At 37.3% G+C, this 24633-nt stretch overlaps 3 protein-coding genes and 1 pseudogene across 10 annotated transcripts in view; all 4 read left to right on the forward strand.

Moving 5' to 3' along the window:
- The window catches only part of LOC122073628, a 10201-nt gene extending 4934 nt beyond the window's left edge, over positions 1-5267 (forward strand). For 2 of the 3 annotated variants that reach the window (XM_042638235.1, XM_042638236.1), the window contains exons 5-10: positions 2253-2329; positions 3058-3142; positions 3245-3328; positions 3476-3577; positions 3673-3771; positions 4723-5267. In XM_042638235.1, coding sequence (XP_042494169.1) covers positions 2253-2329; positions 3058-3142; positions 3245-3328; positions 3476-3577; positions 3673-3771; positions 4723-4833 — 558 coding nt within the window. In that variant the 3' untranslated portion in view covers positions 4834-5267. Of the gene's footprint in view, positions 1-2252; positions 2330-3057; positions 3143-3244; positions 3329-3475; positions 3578-3672; positions 3772-4722 lie in introns of those variants that run through there. The other variant, XR_006138840.1, reaches the window with a different exon arrangement.
- A 248-nt stretch (positions 5268-5515) lies between these two features.
- Positions 5516-8995, forward strand: LOC122073629 (probable inactive heme oxygenase 2, chloroplastic). Of its 2 annotated transcripts, XR_006138841.1 has the most exons (5): positions 5518-6306; positions 6729-6952; positions 8182-8289; positions 8384-8584; positions 8702-8995. XR_006138841.1 is itself a non-coding variant. In XM_042638237.1 (4 exons), exons 1-4 carry the CDS (start codon positions 5703-5705, stop codon positions 8474-8476), a joined length of 1029 nt encoding a protein of 342 aa, XP_042494171.1. In that variant the 5' UTR covers positions 5516-5702; the 3' UTR covers positions 8477-8566. The 2 variants fall into 2 exon arrangements, 1 of the variants encoding a protein (XP_042494171.1); XM_042638237.1 differs by lacking the exon at positions 8702-8995 and having other exon boundaries at positions 5516-6306; positions 8384-8566.
- Positions 8483-17495, forward strand: LOC122073732 (annotated as a pseudogene).
- On the forward strand, positions 14686-24633 carry LOC122074586. Of its 5 annotated transcripts, none has more exons than XM_042639474.1 (9): positions 14686-14842; positions 14997-15135; positions 15317-15368; positions 21798-21944; positions 22919-22989; positions 23065-23129; positions 23211-23675; positions 23754-23844; positions 24310-24633. In XM_042639474.1, the coding sequence occupies exons 4-9, from the start codon at positions 21803-21805 to the stop codon at positions 24394-24396; spliced, it is 921 nt and encodes a 306-aa protein (XP_042495408.1). In that variant the 5' UTR covers positions 14686-14842; positions 14997-15135; positions 15317-15368; positions 21798-21802; the 3' UTR covers positions 24397-24633. The 5 variants fall into 5 exon arrangements, with proteins under 5 accessions (XP_042495408.1, XP_042495409.1, XP_042495411.1 ...); XM_042639475.1 differs by having other exon boundaries at positions 14690-14842; positions 14940-15135; positions 15209-15368; XM_042639477.1 differs by having other exon boundaries at positions 14690-14842; positions 14940-15135; positions 15219-15368.

The following is a 24633-nucleotide window of genomic DNA, read 5'->3' on the forward strand; positions in this document are numbered from 1 at the left end:
GGGGGGGGGGGGTTAGTTTAATTACTTACCTTGTTGCTGTCCTGGTCTGAGGAGAAAAGAAGAAGCCGATGTCTTCTAAAAAAAAACAAAGGTGCAGTCCACTTTAATTGATGAAGGAAACCCAGTTTGTTGGTGAAGTGTTCAGCAGTGGCTCAGATGGGGCTTATATGATTGAGATGGTCTTCCACTGTTGTTATTCAGTAGCTGCAGCAGATGTAACAACAACCAAGAGGACAGAGACAGTGAAAGAGAGACGAGATGAGAGAGAATAGCGAGAAAGAGAGGACGAGATAGAGAGAATGAGAGAAAGACGAGATTGAGAGTGAGAGGGGTGGGGAGGTTTGCTCATTGGCTACTGTCAATAATTTTTCATCCATTCCATCGTGGCCTAGTCCATTACATAAATAATAAACTTAGTTACTAAAATAAAATAGCCAATTGGAAAGTAAATAAAGACTTTTTAAAAACTGACAACTAATAAAGTAGTTTCCTAATCAATTAAAAAACTAACAAGGAAAAGAATATTCTAAAAATAAACTACTAAACTAAAAACTAATGGGGCCCACAAGATTTGCTGAAATCTGGAAAGAGAGAGGGACTCGATCCAGCTCTAGAAAGGCTGGATCGAGCCTCATTTTTCTTCTTCTTCTTTCTTCTTCTTCTTCTTTCTATTCTTCCAGCCACAAAGATGCTGTTTCTTCTTCTTCTTGCGTCTGTACACCTTGATGTCTCCATCACAATGTTTACTGTTAGTTTGTAGGAAAAAGGTAAAGAAATGTTCAATGGTTAGGATTTCATTGGTTTTAGGTTATCAGAATTCTATGAGCCACTCTTTCTATGATTATTGATTTAACTTGGGCACTGCATGTAAATGGGCATGTTCTTTCATAAACACATGATCCTAATCAACCTATTGATGGAGTGTTGATGAAATCTGATCTTTGAATGTAATCCCATTGATGCCGTATTGACTGGATATGGTGGATCTGATTGGCCTGCGGGTAATGGGCTCAATAATGGATTATGGAATGGAGAGATCCCGATCTGACAGTTAGATATTACAGTCAGATTTTGATTTAGGGGTTGATATGGCTGGATCTGAATCAGATCTAGTGATCAGAAATAATAAAAAGAATACTCTAGATCTGATAGTTGGATTTTGTGGAAGATTGATAACAGAATTCTAAGACACTATTTCAGATAGTAATAAAAACTAACTAGAGGATGTGAAATCAATAGAGAAGAAAGGAGGAGAGAAGGAAACTGTTGTGCTTTTCAAAGAAGGAAAGAAAGACGGCCACACAAGAGAGAAAATAGGGGAGTGAATAAGGTGCAACTAGGAGGAAGAGAGGGAATAATGTAAGAAAGAAAAGAAATGGAAGATAATTTGCATAGCTAACAATAGGACTTTTGCATAGCTAAGATAATTATGGTGGAGGGGTGCTTCCGAATAGGACTTTTGCATAGCTAAAATAATTTGCTAAACTTTAATTCTAGAAATGGGACATACCAAAATAAATTATTAATTTCTTGCACACCTTAAAATCCCACTTTTGGGATTTATATTTCAGCCTAATATAGTAATTAAACCTAAAAACTAGGGCCCAGCCCAAACCAAAGCTGAAACCCACCCAAATTAACCAGGCCTGCATTAACGGTATACCGGACCTTAGATGTGTCTTGGATATGAAAAACAATATTAGTTTTCTTGGGCAAATAAGGTTACTAATTGGTTTGAGGGTCTTTTTTTTTTTTTTTTTTTTCATTATGTGTTGGGGTCACAATTTATCTTCTTGATGCACTTTTGGCTATCCTTTTCTGGAAGCTCCTAGTGGATTCTTCCTTGAACATGTACATCGGGGGTTCCAAGTGTCCTTTTGGAGGACTACATGGTTATATTAAGAGTTTCCTCAGCTATTTACTATTGTGATCATCACTAGGTCCCATAAGGGTTCGAACTTGTTTATTCATTAACTCCACAGTTTTTTTTTTTATACTTGCAGTTTTCTGCATGTTTTATATAAGTTGCTTCATTTTATTTATATTCCCTAACTACATATTTTTATGCAAATCCTTTCCTTACTTTTTATAACCATGACGTTACATGACCTAAGGGCTTTGAACTTGTGGTATTTTTTACTTTCTGAGAATTTTTTGTGCTTGCTCTTTTCTGCATGTTTTCTCTTGTTGTTTCATTTTATGGCTTCTTCTGTAAATTCAGTCTACCCTCTTTGACTGTTGGAAATGTACAGGAAGTCAGCTCGCTGCTGCTGAAGAAGCTTACTGCTGCAGGCATTGGGAGTCGACCTGTTGTGTTTGTTACTCACAGGTTTGTGCTTCTTTCAGCTTGGTTTTCGGTGACAATGATTTTGGACTGTCAATCAATCATTTGCATCACTGCAATACTTGAGCTGGATGGTCATTCATAATTATGCTGTTTTACTTTTTGCTTTTATGGAAACTGAAATGATGGCTCTCTAGTTACGGGAACTATCAATTCAAAATTTCAAATGTAACATGTTGATGCAAGGTGACCAATGATATACTCGTGGTTTTTGTTTGGATGTTTGCTGAGCTGGGTTTTATTTACAGGAATCAGTTTGTAAAAATTAGGTTTTAGCTTAAATTATTCTGACATGAAAGTTGTTATGTGTGTCGTTGGTTTTAGGTTTTATATGGTTTGTAACTTTAGTAACAATAGGACCGAAAATGAGGTGGTGAAAATTGATGATAGGGAGTTGCCGCAAAATGAAAATTTTAGCTAGGTTCAATCATAAATAAAGAAAGATAAGTAGAGAAATTTTAGGTACCTAGGTAACAATGAATGGATTGATGTTCACTCATGGTTGGTAGAAGATGAAGAACCCCTATATGGGAGATGACTGCTAGATTATGCATTTTTCTGGAAGTTGTTATGTATTGCCTCACATAAATCTTGTACATAAGGGCTACTCAGTAGTTAAGTGAGTAACTGAGGTTGGAATTGTGATTTTCAGGAGCCTTGTATTTAGAGTGTGTTTTTTGTTCTAATACTTATCAATGGGTTCTTATTTGCAGCATGGGAGGCCTGGTTGTTAAGCAGCTTCTCTCCCAAGCAAAGGCAGAGAACTTGAATAAGTTTGTCAATAACACCATTGGAGTTGTATGTTTCCTTCACCAATTATGTCATTCACTTTTCAATTGAGCTCTACCTTATATTTTCATTTAGTGTCATTTGTGACAATTATTCGTGCTATTGCTTCAGGTTTTCTATAGCTGTCCACATTTTGGCAGCAAGCTTGCAGACATGCCTTGGCGGATGGGCTTTGTGCTTCGTCCGGCTCCTACTGTTAGTATCTCTTCTTTATAACCTGAGCTTCTCAAAATAAATAATTGCTAGCCCATGATTTTCCATGACAAATAGTGCTGCCAATTTCTTGGTAGTTCTTAGTCATGCTTCGACGCCGTAATTATTTCTCACTTCCATCTTTTGCAGATAGGGGAGCTAAGGAGTGGAGCTCCTAGACTGATAGAGCTTAATGATTTCATTCGTCATCTTCATAATAAAGGATTGCTTGAGGTTCTCAGTTTCAGCGAGGTATCAATGTTTGTGCTTTAGATATTCCCTAGCATTTCAAAATAATTGCTATAGCCTATAGTGCATTGAGTAGGCTAATTAGGGCTGTTTCGCAGACCAAGGTAACTCCACTTGTTGAAGGTTATGGAGGATGGGCATTCCGAATGGAAATTGTACCAATTGAATCTGCATATCCTGGGTTTGGTGAACTTGTTGTAAGTTTTTTCCTTTCCTTTTTTTTTCTGCTCAACAACTTCGTTGTATGTTTGACACTGTGATTGATCAGTTACGTTAATGAGATACAACAACAACAAACTACAGCAAACAAAAACAACAGAAAACTCAGACTTATCCCAACCTAATGGGGTCGGCTGCATGGATCCATACAAAATACGTTAATGAGATACATTAAGAAGAAAAAAATTGCTTCTAGCACTGAACAGTTCCGGAAGCCAACCGCTAACTCTGCATGGTCACGGTGGGCCATTTTTTCCATGTGGTGTGATGATTTGGTTACTGTAACGTTTGTATAGTTGGAGAATTCTCCAGATAGCCGTCACGCAAATTTATTAGCTATGGTCCACCATGTATGTACCCACTTGTTTTTTCATTATTCAGTAGGCCATTTTCTTCCAACAAAATTGATGAAGTCAGTTTGGATTGAAAAAATAATTCAAGGCTAGATGATGACATGTACAACTTGTCCATTAAATTTGAATGTTAACCATACTACGATGTTATGACTACTAGTTAAATTTTGAGAGAATTGATACGGATCTATTTGATCAAATATATATATATATATATATATTCTTAAGCATAAGCTTATTTCGACACTCGTTTCACTCATCAGTATCAGTATGAATGAAAAGAGTGATAAAATGTGAGTTTATTTTGGCTGTCATGTTGAAATTTAGAACCATAACAATTTAAGGTTTCTTAGTTTTTACTCTTTTCTTCATTTTCCATGAGAATAACTACAAGAAACAAATTGCCACTTTATCAGTTAAAAGTTTTTCTTTTGAAAACAGCAGGGAATGCACCTATGGTTACAGTCACCAATTCTTCTACTTGTCAGCCTTCTTTGCCTGTATAGCCTAAAATATTGACCAAGATTTTTTACTTAAGCCATCTTATATTTTTGTACGACTATGTTTCTGGAGCAGGTATTAGACTCAACTGATCACATAAATTCCTGCAAGCCAATCAGCCGCACAGATCCATCCTACACAGAGACATTACATTTCATGCAGAAGCTAAAAGCCCAGTGTACATGAAGAGATATTTGGTTCTGTATATTTGGCACTTGGCCCTTGTGTATAAAAAAAGGAATAACAATAGTTACAGCTTCTCGCACCCACAAATCAGATGGTTGAAGCTGGTAGATTGATGTATACATGTACATTACAGGACCCAGATAACAAGAAGACACAGAGAGCTGAAACAATGTTGATTGATGTGAAGCTCTTTGTGTGAAAGCCCATCCAGCCAGTTCCCATAACACAAGCAGTCATTGCTGCCGACGACAACACTGAGAACATGATGTCAATTATCAATGTGCGTTATTGTGATTTTAGCTTAATTTATTGGGAGGGAGTTGGTTGTATCTTAATTTAACTGTATGAGACTTGTTGGTTTCCTGAAAAGAAGAAAAGAATAACCCCAATATGGAGCTCAAGCCTAGCAATAAAGTGGTATTTTTTGTCAAATATTTAATTTAGATTTTGGTATCTATTCATACCCAAGCCGTGTGAAGGGTAAAATTGTTTTTACCATTTGAAAAATTAACAATTTTTTCAGTGTTAGCTTGAGTGGATTTAAATATAATACACAAAACTCAAGGAAGAAGAAGTACTAAAGGCAAACGGGAGAGGAGGTGGATGAAAATTTCCCTTTTATCTATTATTCACAGTGAGTCTATCTTGTGAATTTCAGAAATGTGAAAAAAATGCGACTCCAATCACTATGCTGGACAAAAGTTTGTCCCCCTCGCTATTTGTCCATGCACACGTCAGCTGCGACCTTAATCCAAGTTTGCTAATCCCAAACAGGGTTTTAAAAATCTAATCGTTCGATTCAATTCGGAATCTAACTGTTAAACCCTGAGACCCAAACCCACAACTTGCCGTGATAAGAGAGTGGGAGGATGTTCTCTTCACCAGCAGCAGCAGCAGCTGCAGCACAGACAACCTCACCTTTCCGGATGCCATTGCAGCCGTTGGTGGGTAAGCCTTCGGTAAGAGGAAGACTACATTTCTCACTAGGGCATGAAGTTGGGTTACAGTTACCCACCAAGTTTAATACTGCAAAGTTTCATTCTCAGTCTCAGTCTCAGTCTCGGTTTCAGTTTCAGAGGAGCAAAAATAATGGCCTTTTCATATTCTGTTGCTCTAATTCTGATAATTCTTCTGCTAATGGTACTGCCCCGACTTCGACAGCAGTAGTTCCTTCACCACCTCCAGTGATAAAGAAGAGGAAGAGATACAGAAAGCTTTACCCAGGGGAGAACGAGGGCATCGTCGAAGAGATGAGGTTCGTCGCTATGAGACTCCGCAACAATAAAGGCAAGCCTATTTCTACAGAAGAAGAAGAAGAAGAAGACTCCAACAAGGAATCGGAGGAAACAGAAGAAGATGATGTGAAAGATACCTGGCAGCCCAGCATGGAAGGCTTCCTCAAGTACCTGGTCGACAGCAAGCTTGTGTTCGATACACTCGACCACGTTGTCGAAGCATCCGATGATGTCGCTTGTGAGCTTCTTTTCCCTTTCTTTTGGAAATTTCTCTTCGAATTCCCATAATTTCTTCTTGTCGCAAATTTAGGGCTATTCTTGTAGCTCTGTCGAAGCCTTGAGGTTAGGGTATTAATCTGAATGTGTTTTTGAAACTAAAAGAAATAAGAACATAGTCTTGTTTAGAACTGTTTTGATTGGAAACCGTTTTTAAGATTATTTATTCAGTCAAATAATGGTATGAATTGAGTTAGAAAGAGTCATTGCTTACTGAACTGCAAGAACAGGAACTAGAAATGAGGTAAATGAAAAATGGTTATGAGCTTGTTTGTGGATTTGCTTAGCTTAGCAGTCATAGATGGATGAATCTTTTGTACTTGTTACTCTGTATTGGACTCCTGTCACTCACAGATGGTTTCTCTGTCTGGCCTTTTCCCACAGATGCTTACTTTCGAAAAACTGGATTAGAGAGATCTGAATGTCTTTTGAAAGATCTGGAGTGGTTTGCTCAACAGAACATTGTGATTCCAGAACCCAGTCCTCCCGGAGTTTCTTATGCCAAATATTTGAGGGAACTTGCAGAAAAGAGTGCCCCGCTGTTCCTCTGCCATTTCTATAACATATATTTTGCCCACATTGCCGGTGGTCAAGTGATTGCAAAACAGGTACAATGTTGTCATTCATGGGTCATTTGAATGAGCATATGACTCTCCTCATGGCTGTATAATATTTGGAAATGCGGATTATTTAGGTAATTCAATATAGGATTAGAGAAAACCCTGAGAGTGCAGGGATTTTGAGTTCTTATGAAGTCAGACATCTCATACAGTACTGGTGGGATTTTGCCATCTTCTTGACTCAAGCCTAGTAAGATACCAAGTGTGATCCAAGGCCTTAGTTTCCTTAACCTAATTTTGTTCATAATATGAGTTTCTTTGGGCGAAATATTTGAGTAGGGCTGTATTAAGTTTTGTTCTAGTAATGGTGTCTGTTGTTGTATTTTACTAGGAGTCTGATCTTCTGACTCTAGTTTCTTAGGTTGGTTGATACTGCTAAATTGGTGTTGGTGCTCATGTAAAAGAAACGTTAACAGATCCTACCATGAAAATTGCTGGTAGGCAGACCAGACTTTACTACTGATAAAATGCATTCACTTATTTGTAGCCATTGAACTAAACAAACAGTGAGAAATGAGTACAATTATGACCTAATTTCAGGACAATCAATAGCTCCATGTGTCAGTATATACAAATTTAGAATGTACAAGTTATAGAGACATATATTTAGTTTGATGTTGTGCACCAGATATGGATTAACTTATAAGTTTTCTGTTTCAGTTTCCTGTTTCTGTCAATATCATGCCCATTCTTTATTCTGGATACCAACTCCACCAAGAATGTAAACTACCAAAGTTGACATTTGAGTGCATGTCTAAAATAGTATTTGCATGCGTGAAACGGTTAATTTTCTGGGGAAAGGGTGATGGCCTAGCTTGACTTTAGGATTAAATAACAGCGGATGGAAACAGATGTGCAATAAATCAAGAAATGAAGGCTTCTGTTGGAATATGTGGCAAATCAGAGCTTTAAACATGCTTTAACAATTTTCCAGTGAATAGCTGCATGGCAACATATCACATATGTGATGTCTGGTATATGAAAACTGGAAATATTCCCATAACTCCTCTCAGCTCCCCCCAACCTATGATTGTATTCTTAGCCTTTAGACTTGTGGTGCCCATGAACTGTATCCTCATTGCCAATATCTGCAAGTGCAGGAATCATTTCTCCTTGTTAGGAAAACTGTAAATTTTTAGTTCAGGTGATAAATCCTCTCATAAAATTACACGGATAGTGAGATTCATTGGCTGGTCTCTATGTATTGTTGTATGTAGGTTTCAGAGAAGCTCCTGGAAGGAAGGGAGCTGGAGTTCTTCAAATGGGATGGGGATGTGCAGGAGATGTTGAAAGATGTAAGAGAGACTCTCAACAAGCTTGGGGAGGTAAATGCTTCATGTAGTTACATGTTTTTTCAAAAGGAATGAGTAAAACTTCTCTTGATTTATCTTTCTGATGCGTGGGTTTTTGACAAGGCAGCATTGGATACGAGATGAGAAAAACAGATGCTTGAGAGAAGCAAAGAAGTCGTTCCAGTTCTTAGGGCATATCATCCGCTTGATAATTTTATAATCGGGCATGCTTTCGCTCAGTGAATCTGAATGTTCTCCAGTTACATGGCTCTACCTTGAAGAACTTTTAGCAGCTGATAACTTATTAATCGAGAAAAATAGAATTGTTGTATGGTTTCTTGTCTTTCCTTGTTGTCTTTCTCCATTTAAAGTTTAAACTGGTAATCAACCCACATTCTTCTATAACCCTTTTTCTTACCAGACCCTTGTGTGATCTGTGATGCAGTGTTTTGACTCAGCCAATGGTTCATGTATCAGACTTGCTGGACTTATGTAACAGAAGTGAGCTGTCAATGGAAAGATTGGGTTCAATGAAGGTGTGGATGATGATCATCATCAATTATCAAATATCCCAGGAGATACAAAAACCAATATTATAATTTTACTTTGTGACGTTATTTTTTTACTAGAACCAGGTACTAATCTAACATACAACGCTTTGATCCTTCTCCTGAACCTTGTAAAATCTTTTGAATATATCAGAATTCAGAACCCACTGATAGATGGGTTCCAGCTCTGAGATTATCAATGCCAACAATGAGGTAGGAGATAATGGCTTGTTTGAGTCTGTAGGGGTCCAGTGGGGGATACTGATCATTTGTACAGTGCCTATTGCCTTCTCAACTCCCAAGTTGGGGATTGTTACTTTTGTTCCTGAACAAAGGGGGGAGAGGGGAGAGGGGAGAGGGGAGAGGGAACACATGAATTTTAAAGAATGTAGCTAGACAATTTGTCTATAATTGGACTCTAGGGAAGAGTGTATACAACAACACCAACATCAATCAAAATCTTATCCCAACTTAATGGAGTTGGCTACATGGAGATACTTAAGCAAGGACGAGCATGAGGATTTAATTCTTTTTCCTATTATTAAAGGTCCAAAATATTTTTCAAAAGTCTAATAGAGAGTCAGATCTGGGATGAAAAGATTCTCTCTTCACTAATCCGAAAAATTTAATCTCACTTAAATGTCCCATAATTCTTTTCCTGTTATTTTTGCTTTTTTAAAAAACTTGTTGCTTGGATTGAGAGAGCATATACTTCCGTTTTTTGGAAAGAGAGGGGGGGGGGGGTGTGAGGAGAGGGGAAGGTGGGAAGTCCAAAGTTTGCAGGTGTGGGTAGGTTTTAGTTCACAGTATTGGTTTCAGATCGGATTGAACCATTTTGTCCTTCAAAAAACCACCACACAGTTTTTTGGATCATTTTCCCCTCCCTTGTTCTGATACCATCGATATGGTATCATTCTTTGCGAAAAAAACGATATGGTATCAATAAAGTATACGATACATATAGATGGTATAACAATGTCAATAGTATCGATACCATGTGTGGGAGCATCTCTTGCTTGTTTCTGGTACAAGCTGGAGATAATATCGTAGTGGGCATCCCCACTTCGTTAGGCATCAATTCTACCAACATAGGTCTTCTATCACTTCCCAAACCCTCTCTTAAAAAAATAAAAAAATAAAAAATCCTCAGATTGGTGGAGGAAAAACAAAAGGAATGAGATTCTTGGAAGGGGGTATTTTGAATAATTCAAAGGAGATTTCGACATGATCAAAGGTGTCAATTGGTCAGCTCAATAGGTTTCGGTTGAGCACAATCAATCTCCCCGAAATGCTCCCCACATTTTTCTTGGTTGTTTAAATTATTGAGCTTCAAAAGTCAAGGCATGGACATGTTTTTATTCAATTAATCAATTATTATTCCGATGTAATCAGGCTGTATTTGGATTGCAAACAGGCTGATAGAGCCATAATGCTACTGGTCAGGTGCTGTCAAGCTGCATTACTGACTGATACGTAATCAAGCTAGGCCTGGCATTGGGCCGTTTAAGTAATCGTTGTCTGGTGCCGGGTTTCAACCGGTTGAACCTATCAATGTGTACTAACATTAGACAATACGTTCATGCAGTAGATCTCAACTCGATTGTTTTCCTATTTTGTACTTGATACATTTCCAACGTGATACAAATCTGATGTTGAAGCCCACGAGCTGGCAGAGATGAAATAGTAGCAATTATTAGGTCAAAGTAACTTAATCAATTACCTTCACCACTTGCTCTCTTTTCAATTGCAATAATCATAGTTGAATCTTGCACTTGGGTTTTGGGCTGTCATTTCTTGAGATCTTACCTCAATATTTATATTTGTATATTCTCTAAATCTCTACCTTGGCTTCTTGCTTGACTGTTATCTGTTTTACTATTATTTATTTCAAGATGCATGTTTTAAGTTGGAATGTGAGAGGTCTAAAATCAGTGACTAGTAGAGGTCTTCTCACACATGTCAAAACAGTGAAATTGGATGTAATTTTCTTGTGCGAAACCAAAATTACGGACCATGATAATTTTAAATTGCACCCATCCCTTAAGGAATATGATGGTTCTATGTATATAAATAGTACATGAATAAGTGGGAAGAAAAGAGGTTTATGGCTTCTGGTGAAGAACGATATTAAAGGAGGTTTATGGAATCTGGTGAAGAATGATATTTCTCTAAAATCATCTTTTGCAGGCAGTTGTTTTTTCACAATAACTTTCAATCCTATTATGAACATGCCTTTCTGCTAGGTCCTAGTTTGTCTGTATGCTCTTCCCCAACCAAACCCTAGAATGAAATTCTGGCCCCAACTGAGTGACCATCTCACCACTCTCAATCTCCCATTTGTTATTTTGGGCAATTTCAATGAAATCACTATCCAATACCAAAAATTTGGAGGCAACCCTTTTAAAACCACCACATCAATCTCTTTGCTGGAGAACCTACTCTCTCTCCATAACCTCCAAATCTTCCATGGTAATGCAAATGATCTGGCTCCATTTCTCATGTCTCCACCAAGTCTCTTAGGTGTCTCCTAGTGATGTCCTTGACTTTATGTTGAGTTCTACTAGGTACTGTATTCCATTTGGGCTGAGGTAAGATCTATGGAGAATTGGGAACACATTATTGCCTAGATTCTCAATTAGCATATATAGTTCTGACTTCATTCTTCAGCCCCGGAACCCACTCTTCCACATGTTTCATTATGAGTAAAATATTAAAAGAAAATCAAGCAATGACTATTAAAACGAATTCATCTCATAGAAGAAAGGAAGAAAGGAGAGAAGGTTAGAGAATGTGCGAACCTGCATGAAGGGGATGTGGAAGGGACAAGAAGCCGCAAATTCCCCGAGCTGCTAGAGAATGGAGGTTGGTATGTGAAGGAGAAATTAGACGCACCAACCCATCACCATACAACACCAAACCTCGGCTTGGTTTGTCAGCCATTTTTTTTTTTTCCTGTTAAAAGCAGGATACAAACCAGTAAAGAGAGTGTATGTGCACATGGATAAATTTGAGAAAATTTCCTGCCCACAATAACGATCAGCTCAACATGCCATATATAAGATGTTTCAATGCCAGAAACCTTAAGAAAATAAAAGATCATATATAGTAGTACATGTGATGTGCACCATGGTAAAGAGAATGCTTTAGAAGACCTAAATGTAGGTGGAGAAATGACGATCACTCACTTCCCCCTTTCCTCTTCCCACTTCCCACTTGGAGAAATGACGATATTTTGTTATAATCGTTATAATCAGGACATTATAACATGTGCTTATTAAATATTGGGTATGTCTAAATGTAATTGACCCGGTTACAAAAACCTTGTAACCTAAATTATTGTGTCCCCATTATTTTGTCATTTTGTGATTGCATTTAAGGTCAAAAAAGTAAATTATTGTGTCCCATTATTTTGTCATTTTGTGATTGCTTTTGAGGTCAAAAATGTAAATTCAACCTCAACTTTTTGAATCGTTACTTTGGTTTAAACGGCAAAACAAGGGGTATTTTTGAAAATAAATACTCTCTTCCCAAACAACCCGAACAACCCCTCGCCCCAACTGATCGTCTTCCCCCTCGCAAGTTTTTCTATTACCTTTGCTGGTTTTTATGGTATAAAGTTCAGCGAGATCATCTCTAGTGAGTCAGGTAAAAGCTCTCTTTCTTTTCGGCGTGTCGAATGATTTTCTGGGTTTTAGGGTTTAAAACTTCTAGTGAACTTCATTTTTGTTTTTTGAAGTTTAGAAAACAAAACCTCTTCCCAAAAATTCATGTTTCAATTATATTGCAATAATTTCTATTGTTGTGCATTAGAGATGAGGTCGGTAAGACAGTTCTAATCATGTCTCTCTCTCTTCAAAAAAATCAATTGTATTAAATATGCTAATGTTTTCAATAAAGTTAAAATCCAGGAAGATGACAAATGGCAATATTGTAGGTTTTTTTTTTTTTTTCGTGAAGCAATATCGTAGGCTTGGTACTATTATAATGATGACATGTGAAATTTTGTAATTATAATATATTTTATAGGTTGATTCTAAGGATTTTGGGATTGATTATGGTCAATTTGATTTGGATTTGGATTGATATTGGTAGTTACTGATTTGATCTCTGATTTCGTGTTTAAATCGATTATAAGGTTTATAGGACTAGATTGTAGGTCTTAAGATTTGAGGGCGATTATAGGGTTATTTTCGGTCTAATTTTGATTCAATTGGATCAAAATTTATAGGAATCAGTTTCCAAGGATGTAGGGGATGGTATCAGTATCGGTCTCTATCGATGCTGATTAGATACCAATCCAAATCGGATGGGATCGGTGGGTATCAGTCTATTTTACCCTTGATTGTTATAAAAGGTACTACTTTTTACCTATTTTACCCCTGAAACGATATGAATAATCGATCTGGATCGAGGATCGGTCTCAATTGATACGACCGATCCTAGACCGATACTTGAAACCATGATCAGTTCGATCTCCAATTCCAAGCTTAAAATCCCTAGTTGATGTGGCTAGTTCGAATCAATCCCAATTCCAATCATTATAGAATGGCGTATCTAGGATTTTTGGGATTGGGCTGTTGGTTTTTAGAATTTAGTATCAATTCTAGCATTTTTGTGATTGATTCGGGTCTGATCCATACTTGAATCATTAGGGACCAGTTTACTCTTTGATTTTGAGTTAAAATTCTGGTATTAGCCAATTTGGATTAGAATTGGTCGTGAACTATCTAACTTTGAATTGGAATCACTAGAGGGATTTAGAATTGGAATCACTAGAGGGATTGTTTTGATACTTAAAATCATTGGTTGAATAAACCAATTTCGATCCAAATCGACCATAGTAATACCTATCCAGGCTGTTTTAGAATGACTAATTATTTGTGATTGATTCGATCTATTTCCGATTTTGGTCACTTTGATCTAGATTTTATCTAGTATTAGGCAAAACTGAAATCAAAGTTCAATTTCAATTCAGACCGGTTCGGTTTTTATTGAGTTGACTTAATGGCCTCTTGTAGGTAATATGTTATCTTTTGGTAATTTTTGTAAGTTGTTATAATGTTTTTTACGGTTTCGATTCGCTTGATCTGGTCCAAGTCATTTTTTTACCGATTTGATAAAAACTCAAATCAATAAAGGTTCATTTCACGTTTCTCTTGATTAGTCCAACACACTTAGACTAAAAATGGACACCCTTACTCAAAGCAATAGACCCAACCCAACCCAACTGTTAGTATAATTTTTCTCTTTTTTTTTTCAATCCCATGTTGGACTTTAGAAGGATAAGGAATTGAGATTTGAGATTCCAAACGTAGTGATGGGTCTATTTGAGGATAAAATTTCATTTCTACCATTTTTAAACACTTTGTCATAAAATGTGGTGTAGCAACTTTTAAGTTTTTATTGGGAATATAAACACATGAAATTACTTTTTGTATCTTCTTGAACCAATTATTTCTTTCACATTATAAGAATTTTAGGTAACTAGGAATGGGTTACAAGCCATTTGTAACCTACTTAGGTTACAACTAGACATATCCTTAAATATTAATATAAAAAAGAACAACCCAGTGCATAAGCTTCTGTTACTACAGGGTTGGGGAGGGCAAGTATACAAAGCCTTTCTTAACCCCTGCTTCGCAAAAGCTAGAAGAGGCTGTTTTCAAGTTTTGAACATGTGATCAGCATTAAGGCTTCGTTTGATATCGTTTAAAAAAAACATTTTTGTCATTTTTTCATTCTATGAGAACAGAAAAATAGAATAAAATGTTTAGAACACTTTTGGTATCGTAAAATACGTTTATGCTGTTTTTTCGTTCTAATCTTGTGTTTGGTGTGTGTGCGTATCGTTTCTGGTTGTTTTTTAAACGGAAAGTGAGAAAAAAAAAAAAAAAAAATCTTCGATTTGACGAAACACCCAAGAGCTGTTCCGTCGGGGGTGTTTCGTTTCAAGTCATCGTTCCGATAATTCCAGAGGAGTCTGCGGATAGAGAGAGGAGAGAAGAGGAGCTCGCCCCCTTGTGAAATCTCCAGGGCAGGTAACTTCGCCTCTTCTCCTTCTTCTTCTTCTTCTTCTTCTTCTTCTTCTTCTTCTTCTCTTCTAACCTGTTTCTTCTTCTTCTATTGTAATCACAGAGCAGGTAAAGGGACCAATTTCAGGGGTTTTTTTGGACCACCTATTACTGATTCCAGATTCCAGAGCTAGAGATCGATTCTGGAGTTTAAAATCTTTGGCCTTCAACGTTTTGAGAAGATATTTGTTCGTAACCGTCATATATTCCCTTAAAAGCTCTTCATCATCGTTGCACTGTGAAATAGCTCATAGAGAGAGGTAACGTCTTCTATTTCTTCTTCTTCTCTTCTGAACCTCTTCCCATTCTTCTTCTTCTCTAATCGCATAGCAGTTATCCTCAGTGCCCTGTGAAACCCTAAAAGGAAGATTCAGAGAGAGAGAGAGAGACTTTTTGGCACACAGAGCACGGTTCGTTGATTTTTTTTTTTTTGGCACGCAGAGCAGAGACACTCGTACTACCCAATTCGTCGGCTTCTTCACCTGAGAATCAGGTACATGTTCTGAGTTCACTCCTTCGCCCAAATCTCTTGATAGTGGTTTGATATATGTTCGATCTTTTTCTATTTTATGTGATTGAAGTGCTGTAATTGATTCATTTTTCAATGGCTGTATGGTCTTGTGAATTTCCCTAACTAGTTTATATGCATAGTTAAATTGTGCTTTTGCCCTGTTTGACCTTTAGATGAATAGCCCATCCAAACCAAACTATTTCCATACTTGTGGGATTGACTTTTAGTTGAATTATACTGATCATATTGATTTCTTGAATCAGATGCAAAAAAGGGGGAAAAAAAATAATTAAACAGAGCTTAAAAATCTATCTGATATCATGTAACTGAGTCCTTCCATGGATGATTAGCTCTTGCTCTCCAAGGAAACAGGAGATGATGATGGTGATGAAATTAGCTAAGCTCCCCTGAGAAGACCCACCTCTTCATCTGCCCATTGTATACTTATCATTCCAATTGTTTCTCCATCTTCAACTCACAACACAACCAATCCACCTTCTTTCTACAACCTCATAGCTAAGTTAAGCATAGATAGAAGACCAGCGCATCGTTCACACAGTGCCCCTTGCTTATTCACAGACACAAGGGAGGTTCCTTCAGCTTCTTCCATTGATCCTAATCCCACTCTGCAATCAACCCCTTGGGTCGTTCAACAAGCCTTCATCGGTGTCTTCTTGTATATATTAGTTGGTGTTGTGATCTATGTAGTGAGAACTGGAAGTTTTGGTGGTCATAAGACCTTTAACCTGTAGATGGATTGTGTTTCTTTGTGGTGACTCTTTGCACAATTGGGTATGGTGATATGGTACCCAATACAGAATTTACGAAGTTTTTGACTTGTTTGTTCATCCTAGTTGGTTTTGGATTCATTGATATATTGCTAAATGGAATAGTAAAATATGTGTTGGATCAACAAGAGTCAGTAGTGGATGAGAATAGATTTAATGAAATGTTTCAAGCTTATGTGATTGACAGAGTTAAGGGAAGAATGAGGATACGGATGAAGGTGGGATTGGCATTAGGTGGTGTTATTGTTTGTATTGCAGTGGGGATGGTAATGGTGCATTTACTAGAGGGATTGGATTGGGCTGATAGTTTCTATTTATCAGTAGCTTCGGTGACGACGGTGGGGTATGGAGATTATGCATTCAAAACTTTGAAGGGTAGGTGTTTTTCTATCATTTGGCTCTTGGTAAGTACATTGGCTATTGCAAGGGCTTTCCTCTACTTAACTGAGTTAAGGATTGAAAAGAGAAATCGAAAGATCACGAAATGGGTTCTTCAGAAGAAGATGACTCTGGGTGATCTAGTGGCTACTGACCTCGATAATGATGGTTCTATATATATATATATATACATATAGAGGATCATTATTCATAATTAGGAACTGTGACGAGGCCTTGATTCCATCCATGAATAATCTTCTTCATAAGGGTCATATCCTAATTGATTGAATTGAAGCATTCTTTCTTATATCTTCCAAATTCCAATTTGGGGGGGGGGGTGAGTTCCAATAAAGATAGAATAATGGATTGTACTGAATCCTGATGCTGTGAAAGCTTTATACAAAGCCTCAGTAGGAATATTTTATAACCACAAATCAATTTTCAAAGAAATATTTTTTCCTGGAAATAAGGTACGGCTATCAATATGATTTGAAATGTCCAAGTATCGAAGTCCACAATCTTTCTAAATTATACTCCTACACCGAGAATCAGCACTGTGAACGTTGAACTAAAGAACATCCTAATCAGTGGTGGCACAATCATAGAATGTCAATGGAGGACCATTTAATCCATGGACTTTATATAACACAACACCTCTATACACTAACAGAAAAAATCGTATGTGCCACATCTTAATTTTTTTTTTGGTGGGGGGAAGAATACAGAAGAGTATGTTAGTAGGCACTGACTGATATAACCATGTATCTAAAATATCTAATATCAAATATAACATTTAAGTTTGTTAAGCACAACGTAATAGGATTAAGATACTTCGGCTCTCTACACTATGAGTTCACCAAAAGCATTTATGCTCTTTCTTAAAAAGAGATTAAATCAGTTTTGGATAACCATGCGCTGCTACAATTCAATTTCTTTTGTTCTCTATGTCCATTTGTAATCGGATTGTTGTGGATTGCTTGATGTTTTGATTAATTTATAATAGCATGCCCACTAATTCAATCTTATCAATAGGTGCAGAAATTTCAATTGTTTGATCTTTTACTAGAAGCACCTGAGATAAGGCCTAAAAATAAGCTTGATGGAAAGACCAATACGAAATCTTTCGTGAATCAAATAAGCTTCAATCCATCTCCAAACCAAATTTTCATCGGATTCCAATTTCTTTAGTGAGACAAACTTCCAATAGCTCAAATTGAATAAAAAAGATCACATAGTTTTATTGAAAGTTATGAAACTTCAAACCTGCAAACAATTTCAAAAGTGGAAGTTCATTCTTTCAGTTCGCCCCAATATATATGTTCTTTGTCAGATCAACCAAGCCTTGATGACCTTCAAACAAGAGAATGGAAAAAAGGTTCTCAGTCGCAAATCAAACCGACAGAAGCTTAAAATGGCTGGCCTGCTCATGTGGTGAGGCAGAGAGGGCTTCACATCGTTAACGATTCTAACAAAACGATTTTTTTGAGAAAGAAATGAATCAAAATTGGGAAAGTTCGACAAGGAATCAATCATATTAGTCGGTAATGCGCTTCAATAGCGGCCAGCAATTGCTCACGTCTCCCTTTCCTCTTCCCACTTCCCACTTCCCACTTCCCACTTCCCACTTCCCACTTCCCACTTCCCACTTCCCACTTGGAGAAATGACGATCTTTTGTTATAGTCGTTAGTGATTTTATCTTCTTAATCCTATGCTGCGTTTGGTGTCGTTTTTTTGGAACGTTTCTAGAGTTTTGTCGTTCCATTGGAACCAAAAAATGGAATCTAGCGTTTGGTGCGTTTGTAGGGAGAAACGGTTTTTTTTAGAATAAATAGTGGAAAAAAACCAATTGAAACGAGGATCGACAGAACACCAAAACCTCGTTCTGACTTTACAGTTTCGTTCCAGATAATAAAAAAATGAACAATTTGTGGCTTTTACGAAAATTTCAGTTTCTGTGTCAAAATGCCGTTTTTAAACGAAAAAAGGGTATTTGGTGAATCTTTAAACGATAGTTGTGGCGTTTGGTAAACCTTGTTTCAGAAACGAATTTTCAGATTCGTGCCCATTTATTACGGCTTCTTTCTTTGCATCAATGAAAAACATTGGTCTCAAATTGTACCACTTAACGGTGGATGTACTATTTCCATCCATAATAACTAACATAATAAGATACCATAAAAAAATGGGGAAAAAAAATACATATTATAGAAGCATTCACAATCATCATACCATTTGTTTTACAACAACAATACCAAAGCAACACACATGTCAAAAGAAGTGGTAGTGGTTAACCACAATGTGAGAGACATGGTGAAGTACAGGAAGCCACATATTAGAAAATAGTAGTCTAAACTTCTATGGTAGAACTTCTAAGGACACTTGGCAAAGATTGGAAATAAAAGAGGTTGCCACTTGCAACCTTCCATGGAAAGCATCCTAGGTGGTTGCCACTTGCAACCTTTTATGGAAAGCATCCTAGGAGGTTGCCACTTGCCCCTTTTCTTTCTTCACTGTTATTCTTAGATAGCTACAGAATTGTTTATCTTTGTTGTGATAGAGAAGTTTTTATTGTTGCATCCTAGAAGATCTTTGTTGCAGAGAGATCTTGAAGGTTACAGGGTCTCAAATCGTCTTTGAGGAGGGCTTTGCAGCGACGTGAAACAGAGAGAGAGATGCCTGCAATGGTGATGGTGTTAGACGAGGTTGAGGAGCCTTCAAGCGCAGATGATTGTTTCTTCCGAAACGAACACCAGGGGTTCATCGGCAGGCTGCGAGGGACGATCGGCAACCAGCAGGCTTTCAAGGCTTGAGGGCAGCGGCGTGAACGACAGAGAGATGCTTGCAGCAGTGACGATGGTAGACGAGGTTGAGGAGTTACCAAATTGAGATGGTTGTTTCTTTCAAAAAGAACAGCAAGGGTTCACCGGCAGGCTGCGAGGGACGATCGGCAACCAGCAGGCTTCAAAATGGGGAAGTCCTGTCCAAGGTTAGGGCTCTTGTGAAAGGCGAGGGTTTTGTGGGAAAGTATCGGGAACGATTTTATTAAAAGCCACAAATTGTTCATTTTTTTATTATCTGGAACGAAACTGTAAAGTCAGAATGAGGTTTTGGTGTTCCGTCGATCCTCGTTTCAATCAGTTTTTTTCACTATTTGTTCTAAAAAAACATTTCTCCTTACAAACGCACCAAACACTAGATTCCCTTTTTTCGTCCAAACTCTAGAAACATTCCAAAAAAAGATACCAAACGCAACATAGGAATAAGAAGGTAAAATCACTAACGATTATAACAAAAGATCATCATTTCTCCAAGTGGGAAGTGAGAAGAGGAAAGGGGAAAGTGAGCGATCGCTGGTCGCTGCTGAAGCGCACTACCAACTGGTATGATTGATTCCTTGTCGAACTTTCCCAATTTTGATTCATTTCTTTCTCAAAAGAATCGTTTTGTTAGAATCGTTAACGATGTGAAGCCCTCTCTGCCTCACCGCATGAGCAGGCTAGCCATTTTAAGCTTCTATAGGTTTGATTTGCGACTGAGAACCTTTTTCCCGTTCTCTTGTTTGAAGGTCATCAATGCTCGGTGGATCTGACAAATAACATATATATTGGGGCGAACTAAGAGAGCGGACTTCCACTTTTGAAATTGTTTGTAGGTTTGGAGTTTCATAACTTTCAATAAAACTATGTGGTCTTTTTTATTTAGTTTGAGCTATTGGAAGTTTGTCTTACTAAAGAAATTGGAATCCGATGGAAAATTGGTTTGGAGATGGATTGAAGCTTATTTGATTCAATAGAGATTTCGTATTGGTCTCTCCATCAAGCTTATTTTTAGGTCGTATCTCAGGTGCTTCTAGTAAAAGATCAAACGATTGAAGTTTCTGCGCCTATTGATAAGATTGAATTAGTGGGCATGCTATTATAAATCAATCAAAACATCAAGCAATTCACAACAATCCGATTAGAAATGGACATAGAGAACAAAAGAAATTGAATGTAGCAGCGCATGGTTATCCAAAACTGATTCAATTTCTTTCTAAGAAAGAGCATAAATGCTTTTGGTGAACTCATAGCGTAGAGAGCCGAAGTATCTTAATCCTATTACGTTGTGCTTAACAAACTTAAATGTTATATTTGATATTAGATATTTCAGATACATGGTTATATCAATCAGTGCCTACTAACATATTCTTCCTCCCACCCCAAAAAAAAAAAAAATTAAGAGGTGGCACATGCGATTTTTTCTGTTAGTGTATAGAGGTGTTGTGTTATATAATAAGCTTATGGATTATATGGTCCTCCATTGACATTCTATGATTGTGCAACCACTGATTAGGATGTTCTTTAGTTCAACATTCACAGTGCTGATTCTGGGTGCAGGAGTATAATTTAGAAAGATTGTGGACTTCGATATTTGGACATTTCAAATCATATTGGTAGCCATACCTTATTTCAATGAAAAACTACTTCTTGGAAAATTGATTTGTGGTTATAAAATGTTATTTTGTATTTTTCTTGTAATTTGTCATTTATCAATTTTTTTTTACATGATAAGGAAGCATAATCGGGCATGGTAGAATGATGAAAGGAACCACGGAACATATGATGGGTTTAGTGGCCTCAGTAGGTGGCAATTATGATTAAGCAGGATACGTCACTTTTTCTTTCACCCCAGAAAAACAACATCCAGAAAGTGAAATTGGAAATCTTCTTTTGCTTTTAAAACAATTTGGTTAAAGTATTTTCATTTGGGGCAAACTGAGCCTAAGTTTAAAATTCCTTACCCAAATTGTACTCTTGCCCCACCTCTGTAACATGGATTGCTCCTGGTGTTATTGAACTATCAATCATCAAATTAGGATCCACAGATAATTTCTAAGCCAGCCTCTCCGTGCTTCTTGGATCCTTATCTAACTATTAACAGCTAAATACCACATACATTTAGGTTTTCTAAAGCACTCTCTTTACCATGGTGCACATCCCATGTATTATATATGATCGTTTATTTTCTTCTGGTTTCTGGCATTGAACCATCGTATATATAGCATGTTGGGCTGATCTTTACTGTGGGTAGGAAATTTTCTCAAATTTATCCATGTGCACATGCACTCTCCTTACTTGGGCTTGCATATTTGAATTACTACTAGAGTTAACATAGCACTTATTCTATATCTCCTTCCCTTTTGTATTCCTTTTAACTGCAGTCAAAATCTCCCCATTCTTCTGGTTTGTATCCTGCTTTTAACAGAAAAAATGGCTGACAAACCAAGCCGAGGTTTGGTGTTGTATGGTGATGGGTTGGTGCGTCTAATTTCTCCTTCACATACCAACCTCCATTCTCTAGCAGCTCGGGGAATTTGCGGCTTCTTGTCCCTTCCACATCCCCTTCATGCAGGTTCGCACATTCTCTAACCTTCTCTCCTTTCTTCCTTTCTTCTATGAGATGAATTCGTTTTAATAGTCATTGCTTGATTTTCTTTTAATATTTTACTCGTAATGAAACATGTGGAAGAGTGGATTCCAGGGCTGAAGAACGAAGTCAGAACTATATATGCTAATTGAGAATCTGGGCAATAATGTGTTCCCAATTCTCCATAGATCTTGCCTCAGCCCAAATGGAATACAGTACCTATTAGAACTCAACATAAAGTCAAGGACATCACTAGGAGACACCTAAGAGACTTGGTGGAGACATGGGAAATGGAGCCAGATCATCTGCATTACCATGGAAGATGTAGAGTTGTTAGTTGACTTCCCATCTGTCATGGGAGCAGCCAAGACTTTCTAGCTTTATCTCATGTTTGAGAATCAATTTTGTTGTTGTGCCGCATTTGTGGCAGCAACAAAGAAGAATTTAGATGACAACTTTCCTTTTAATGAGAGAAGCCAGACATACTACCAATGCAGTCTTGGGTGATGAAAACCTACTTAAGGCCAACTATGAATGAATGAAATGCTACGTTCTATTTCCACACTTCTCATTTCATGTGTGAACCCAAGACCCCAGTGCAAGCCAAGAGGAGTTACTCAGATGCAGTTGGTGTGTAATCTCTCCATAACATAGAACTGGGGCCTCATAGGTTTGATCATGGGTTTCAAATTTGTAACTGAGATATGATTAAGTTACTTTCTAATAGGACCTTATAATTGCTACTATTTCATCTCTGCCAGCTCGTGGGCTTCAACATCAGATTTGTATCACGTTGGAAATGTTTCTTTTCCCTCTTTCTGATTGATTATTTTCTAACATTCTATTAATAAATTTGTTACCACTTATGATGTCACATGTTACATTATCTAGTTTTGAGGATGATACTAAAATAAAAATTATCTTGTGACTTTTCAGATTTACTTGAATTTTTCATGCAGAAACCGAGGATGAGAGAGTGGTTAGAGAGTTGGCTCAACTATTGGATTCCGATTATTCTTACATCAACAATGTAAGTTTCATAACTTATTCGTGTCCTTAAGCATGGACCCAGTGAACCTGTTATCTGATGTACTCTACTTTTCAGGATGGAGAGTGTGCTCCCACAATTGAATATCAGAAAACATCCTTTTCACCAACTATTTCAGAGAAGTAAAAAAAGGCTTTGGTCTCTCTAAACTTGGTACTGTTGTGTACCATATAAAGTAACATCTTTCCGTATTGAAACTTCAGGTTCATGGGACTGAGAGCTGCTATTTTGACTACCAGTTCAAACGTGAAATCTTTTGGAAGAAACCTTGGCTTCACAGTGTTTGAATTTAATGAGTTGACCAGTGAATCTCCCCATGATGTTTTAGTCTCTGAAATATTGAAGTTACTGGGTTTTCATGAGGGAAGGATGTTAGAAACAAGCCAATTTGATTTAGTGTTTGTGCATGTCGGGCATGTTGGGAAGGAAAATGAACTAGATTGGCTCAATGCTTTGGTTGGAGGAATTATGGAAACAGCACAACCTGGATCAGAAGTTGGTTCCTGTCTTTACTTCTCTGTTGTCATGAGCTATGGGACTCTGTCTAATGATGAGGATCCAAATTTAACAATTTTGGTCTCACACAAGGATACAAACTCCAGTCTTTCATTCCTTGTCCCTAATCAAAGTTACACTATGAAAGGAGGGAATTTACTGAATAACATTAGGTAAGTGGAAAGCAGAACTGCCTTTTCCTTGGTGCTCTTGCAACATATACTGAAAAACATCTAATTTCCATGCTGCAGGCACCATTGTCCAATGTTAATTGCACAGTGGCAGGAGGCTGTAACTAGGAAGGATATGGTGGAAACATTTTCGTTTGAGGAATTTAAGGAGGTAAACATTAAATGATCTTAATTTTCCAACTCATATGGCTATATTGTTCGAGTCATGATTATTTCACAATCTATTGATTAGAAGAAGGTTATGCATTCATTCTCATTACTTGATTACTGGCATCTTCAGTAATATATTTAGGGAAAACTTGGGTACTATTACTACCAATGTAGGGTGCTAAGAATCAATTTGTTGCATTTGGAATCTATTGTATGGCCTAATTGTACAGTTATGTTCTCTTCATCTATTTACTCATTCATTCATTGACTCCTCTTCTGGAGTCGTTCTCCTCTCCATACCACCAAAAAATTGGGTTAGTTGGATTAATTGTATCACGAATCCAGGCAGAGTAGTGCACCATGAATTATATGTAATCTAGTTATCAAAACAAAAACATTGGGTATATGGTATCAATGAACTTCATACTCTCTGATGTGTGCCTTGCTTTTGTTCTTCTTTGTGCAGCACGGTGCAAACCTTGCTATTCCTGCGAACCGGTTTTTGCATGAGGTGGCATTTAAGCTTTGGAAGGCCCCTAAATATGGAGCATGAGGTTATTCTCACATATCCAAAATTGAGTAGGAATTTTGTTCAATATTGCCAACCTAATCAAGAACAAAGTTTTTTTTTTGTCTGTCAAAATAGATTTCCATCCTTTTGTCATTCAAAAGAACATAAGCTGTTTGCATTCGTTGTATCGTTTGTAATCATGAGGTAAGTTCTTGCACTTCTATGAAAAGAACCATCCACGAGGAATGAAAAAGAAAAGAGTTGTGTAGCTTCCTGGAA

The sequence above is a fragment of the Macadamia integrifolia genome, chromosome 3 (assembly GCF_013358625.1).
Source record: "Macadamia integrifolia cultivar HAES 741 chromosome 3, SCU_Mint_v3, whole genome shotgun sequence".
Taxonomy (NCBI): Eukaryota; Viridiplantae; Streptophyta; class Magnoliopsida; order Proteales; family Proteaceae; genus Macadamia; species Macadamia integrifolia.

What these genes read in the sequence shown, in the direction of transcription:
- LOC122073629 (XM_042638237.1), top strand. Translation starts at nt 5,703, where the DNA reads ATGTTCTCTTCACCAGCAGCAGCAGCAGCTGCAGCACAGACAACCTCA. An exon ending in AGCATCCGATGATGTCGCTT is followed by an intron (nt 6,307 to 6,728) that starts GTGAGCTTCTTT and finishes CTTTTCCCACAG; the next exon opens with ATGCTTACTTTCGAAAAACT. An exon ending in GTCAAGTGATTGCAAAACAG is followed by an intron (nt 6,953 to 8,181) that starts GTACAATGTTGT and finishes TGTTGTATGTAG; the next exon opens with GTTTCAGAGAAGCTCCTGGA.
- LOC122074586 (XM_042639474.1), top strand. Translation starts at nt 21,803, where the DNA reads ATGGCTGACAAACCAAGCCGAGGTTTGGTGTTGTATGGTGATGGGTTG. An exon ending in TCCACATCCCCTTCATGCAG is followed by an intron (nt 21,945 to 22,918) that starts GTTCGCACATTC and finishes TTTTTCATGCAG; the next exon opens with AAACCGAGGATGAGAGAGTG. An exon ending in ATTATTCTTACATCAACAAT is followed by an intron (nt 22,990 to 23,064) that starts GTAAGTTTCATA and finishes TCTACTTTTCAG; the next exon opens with GATGGAGAGTGTGCTCCCAC.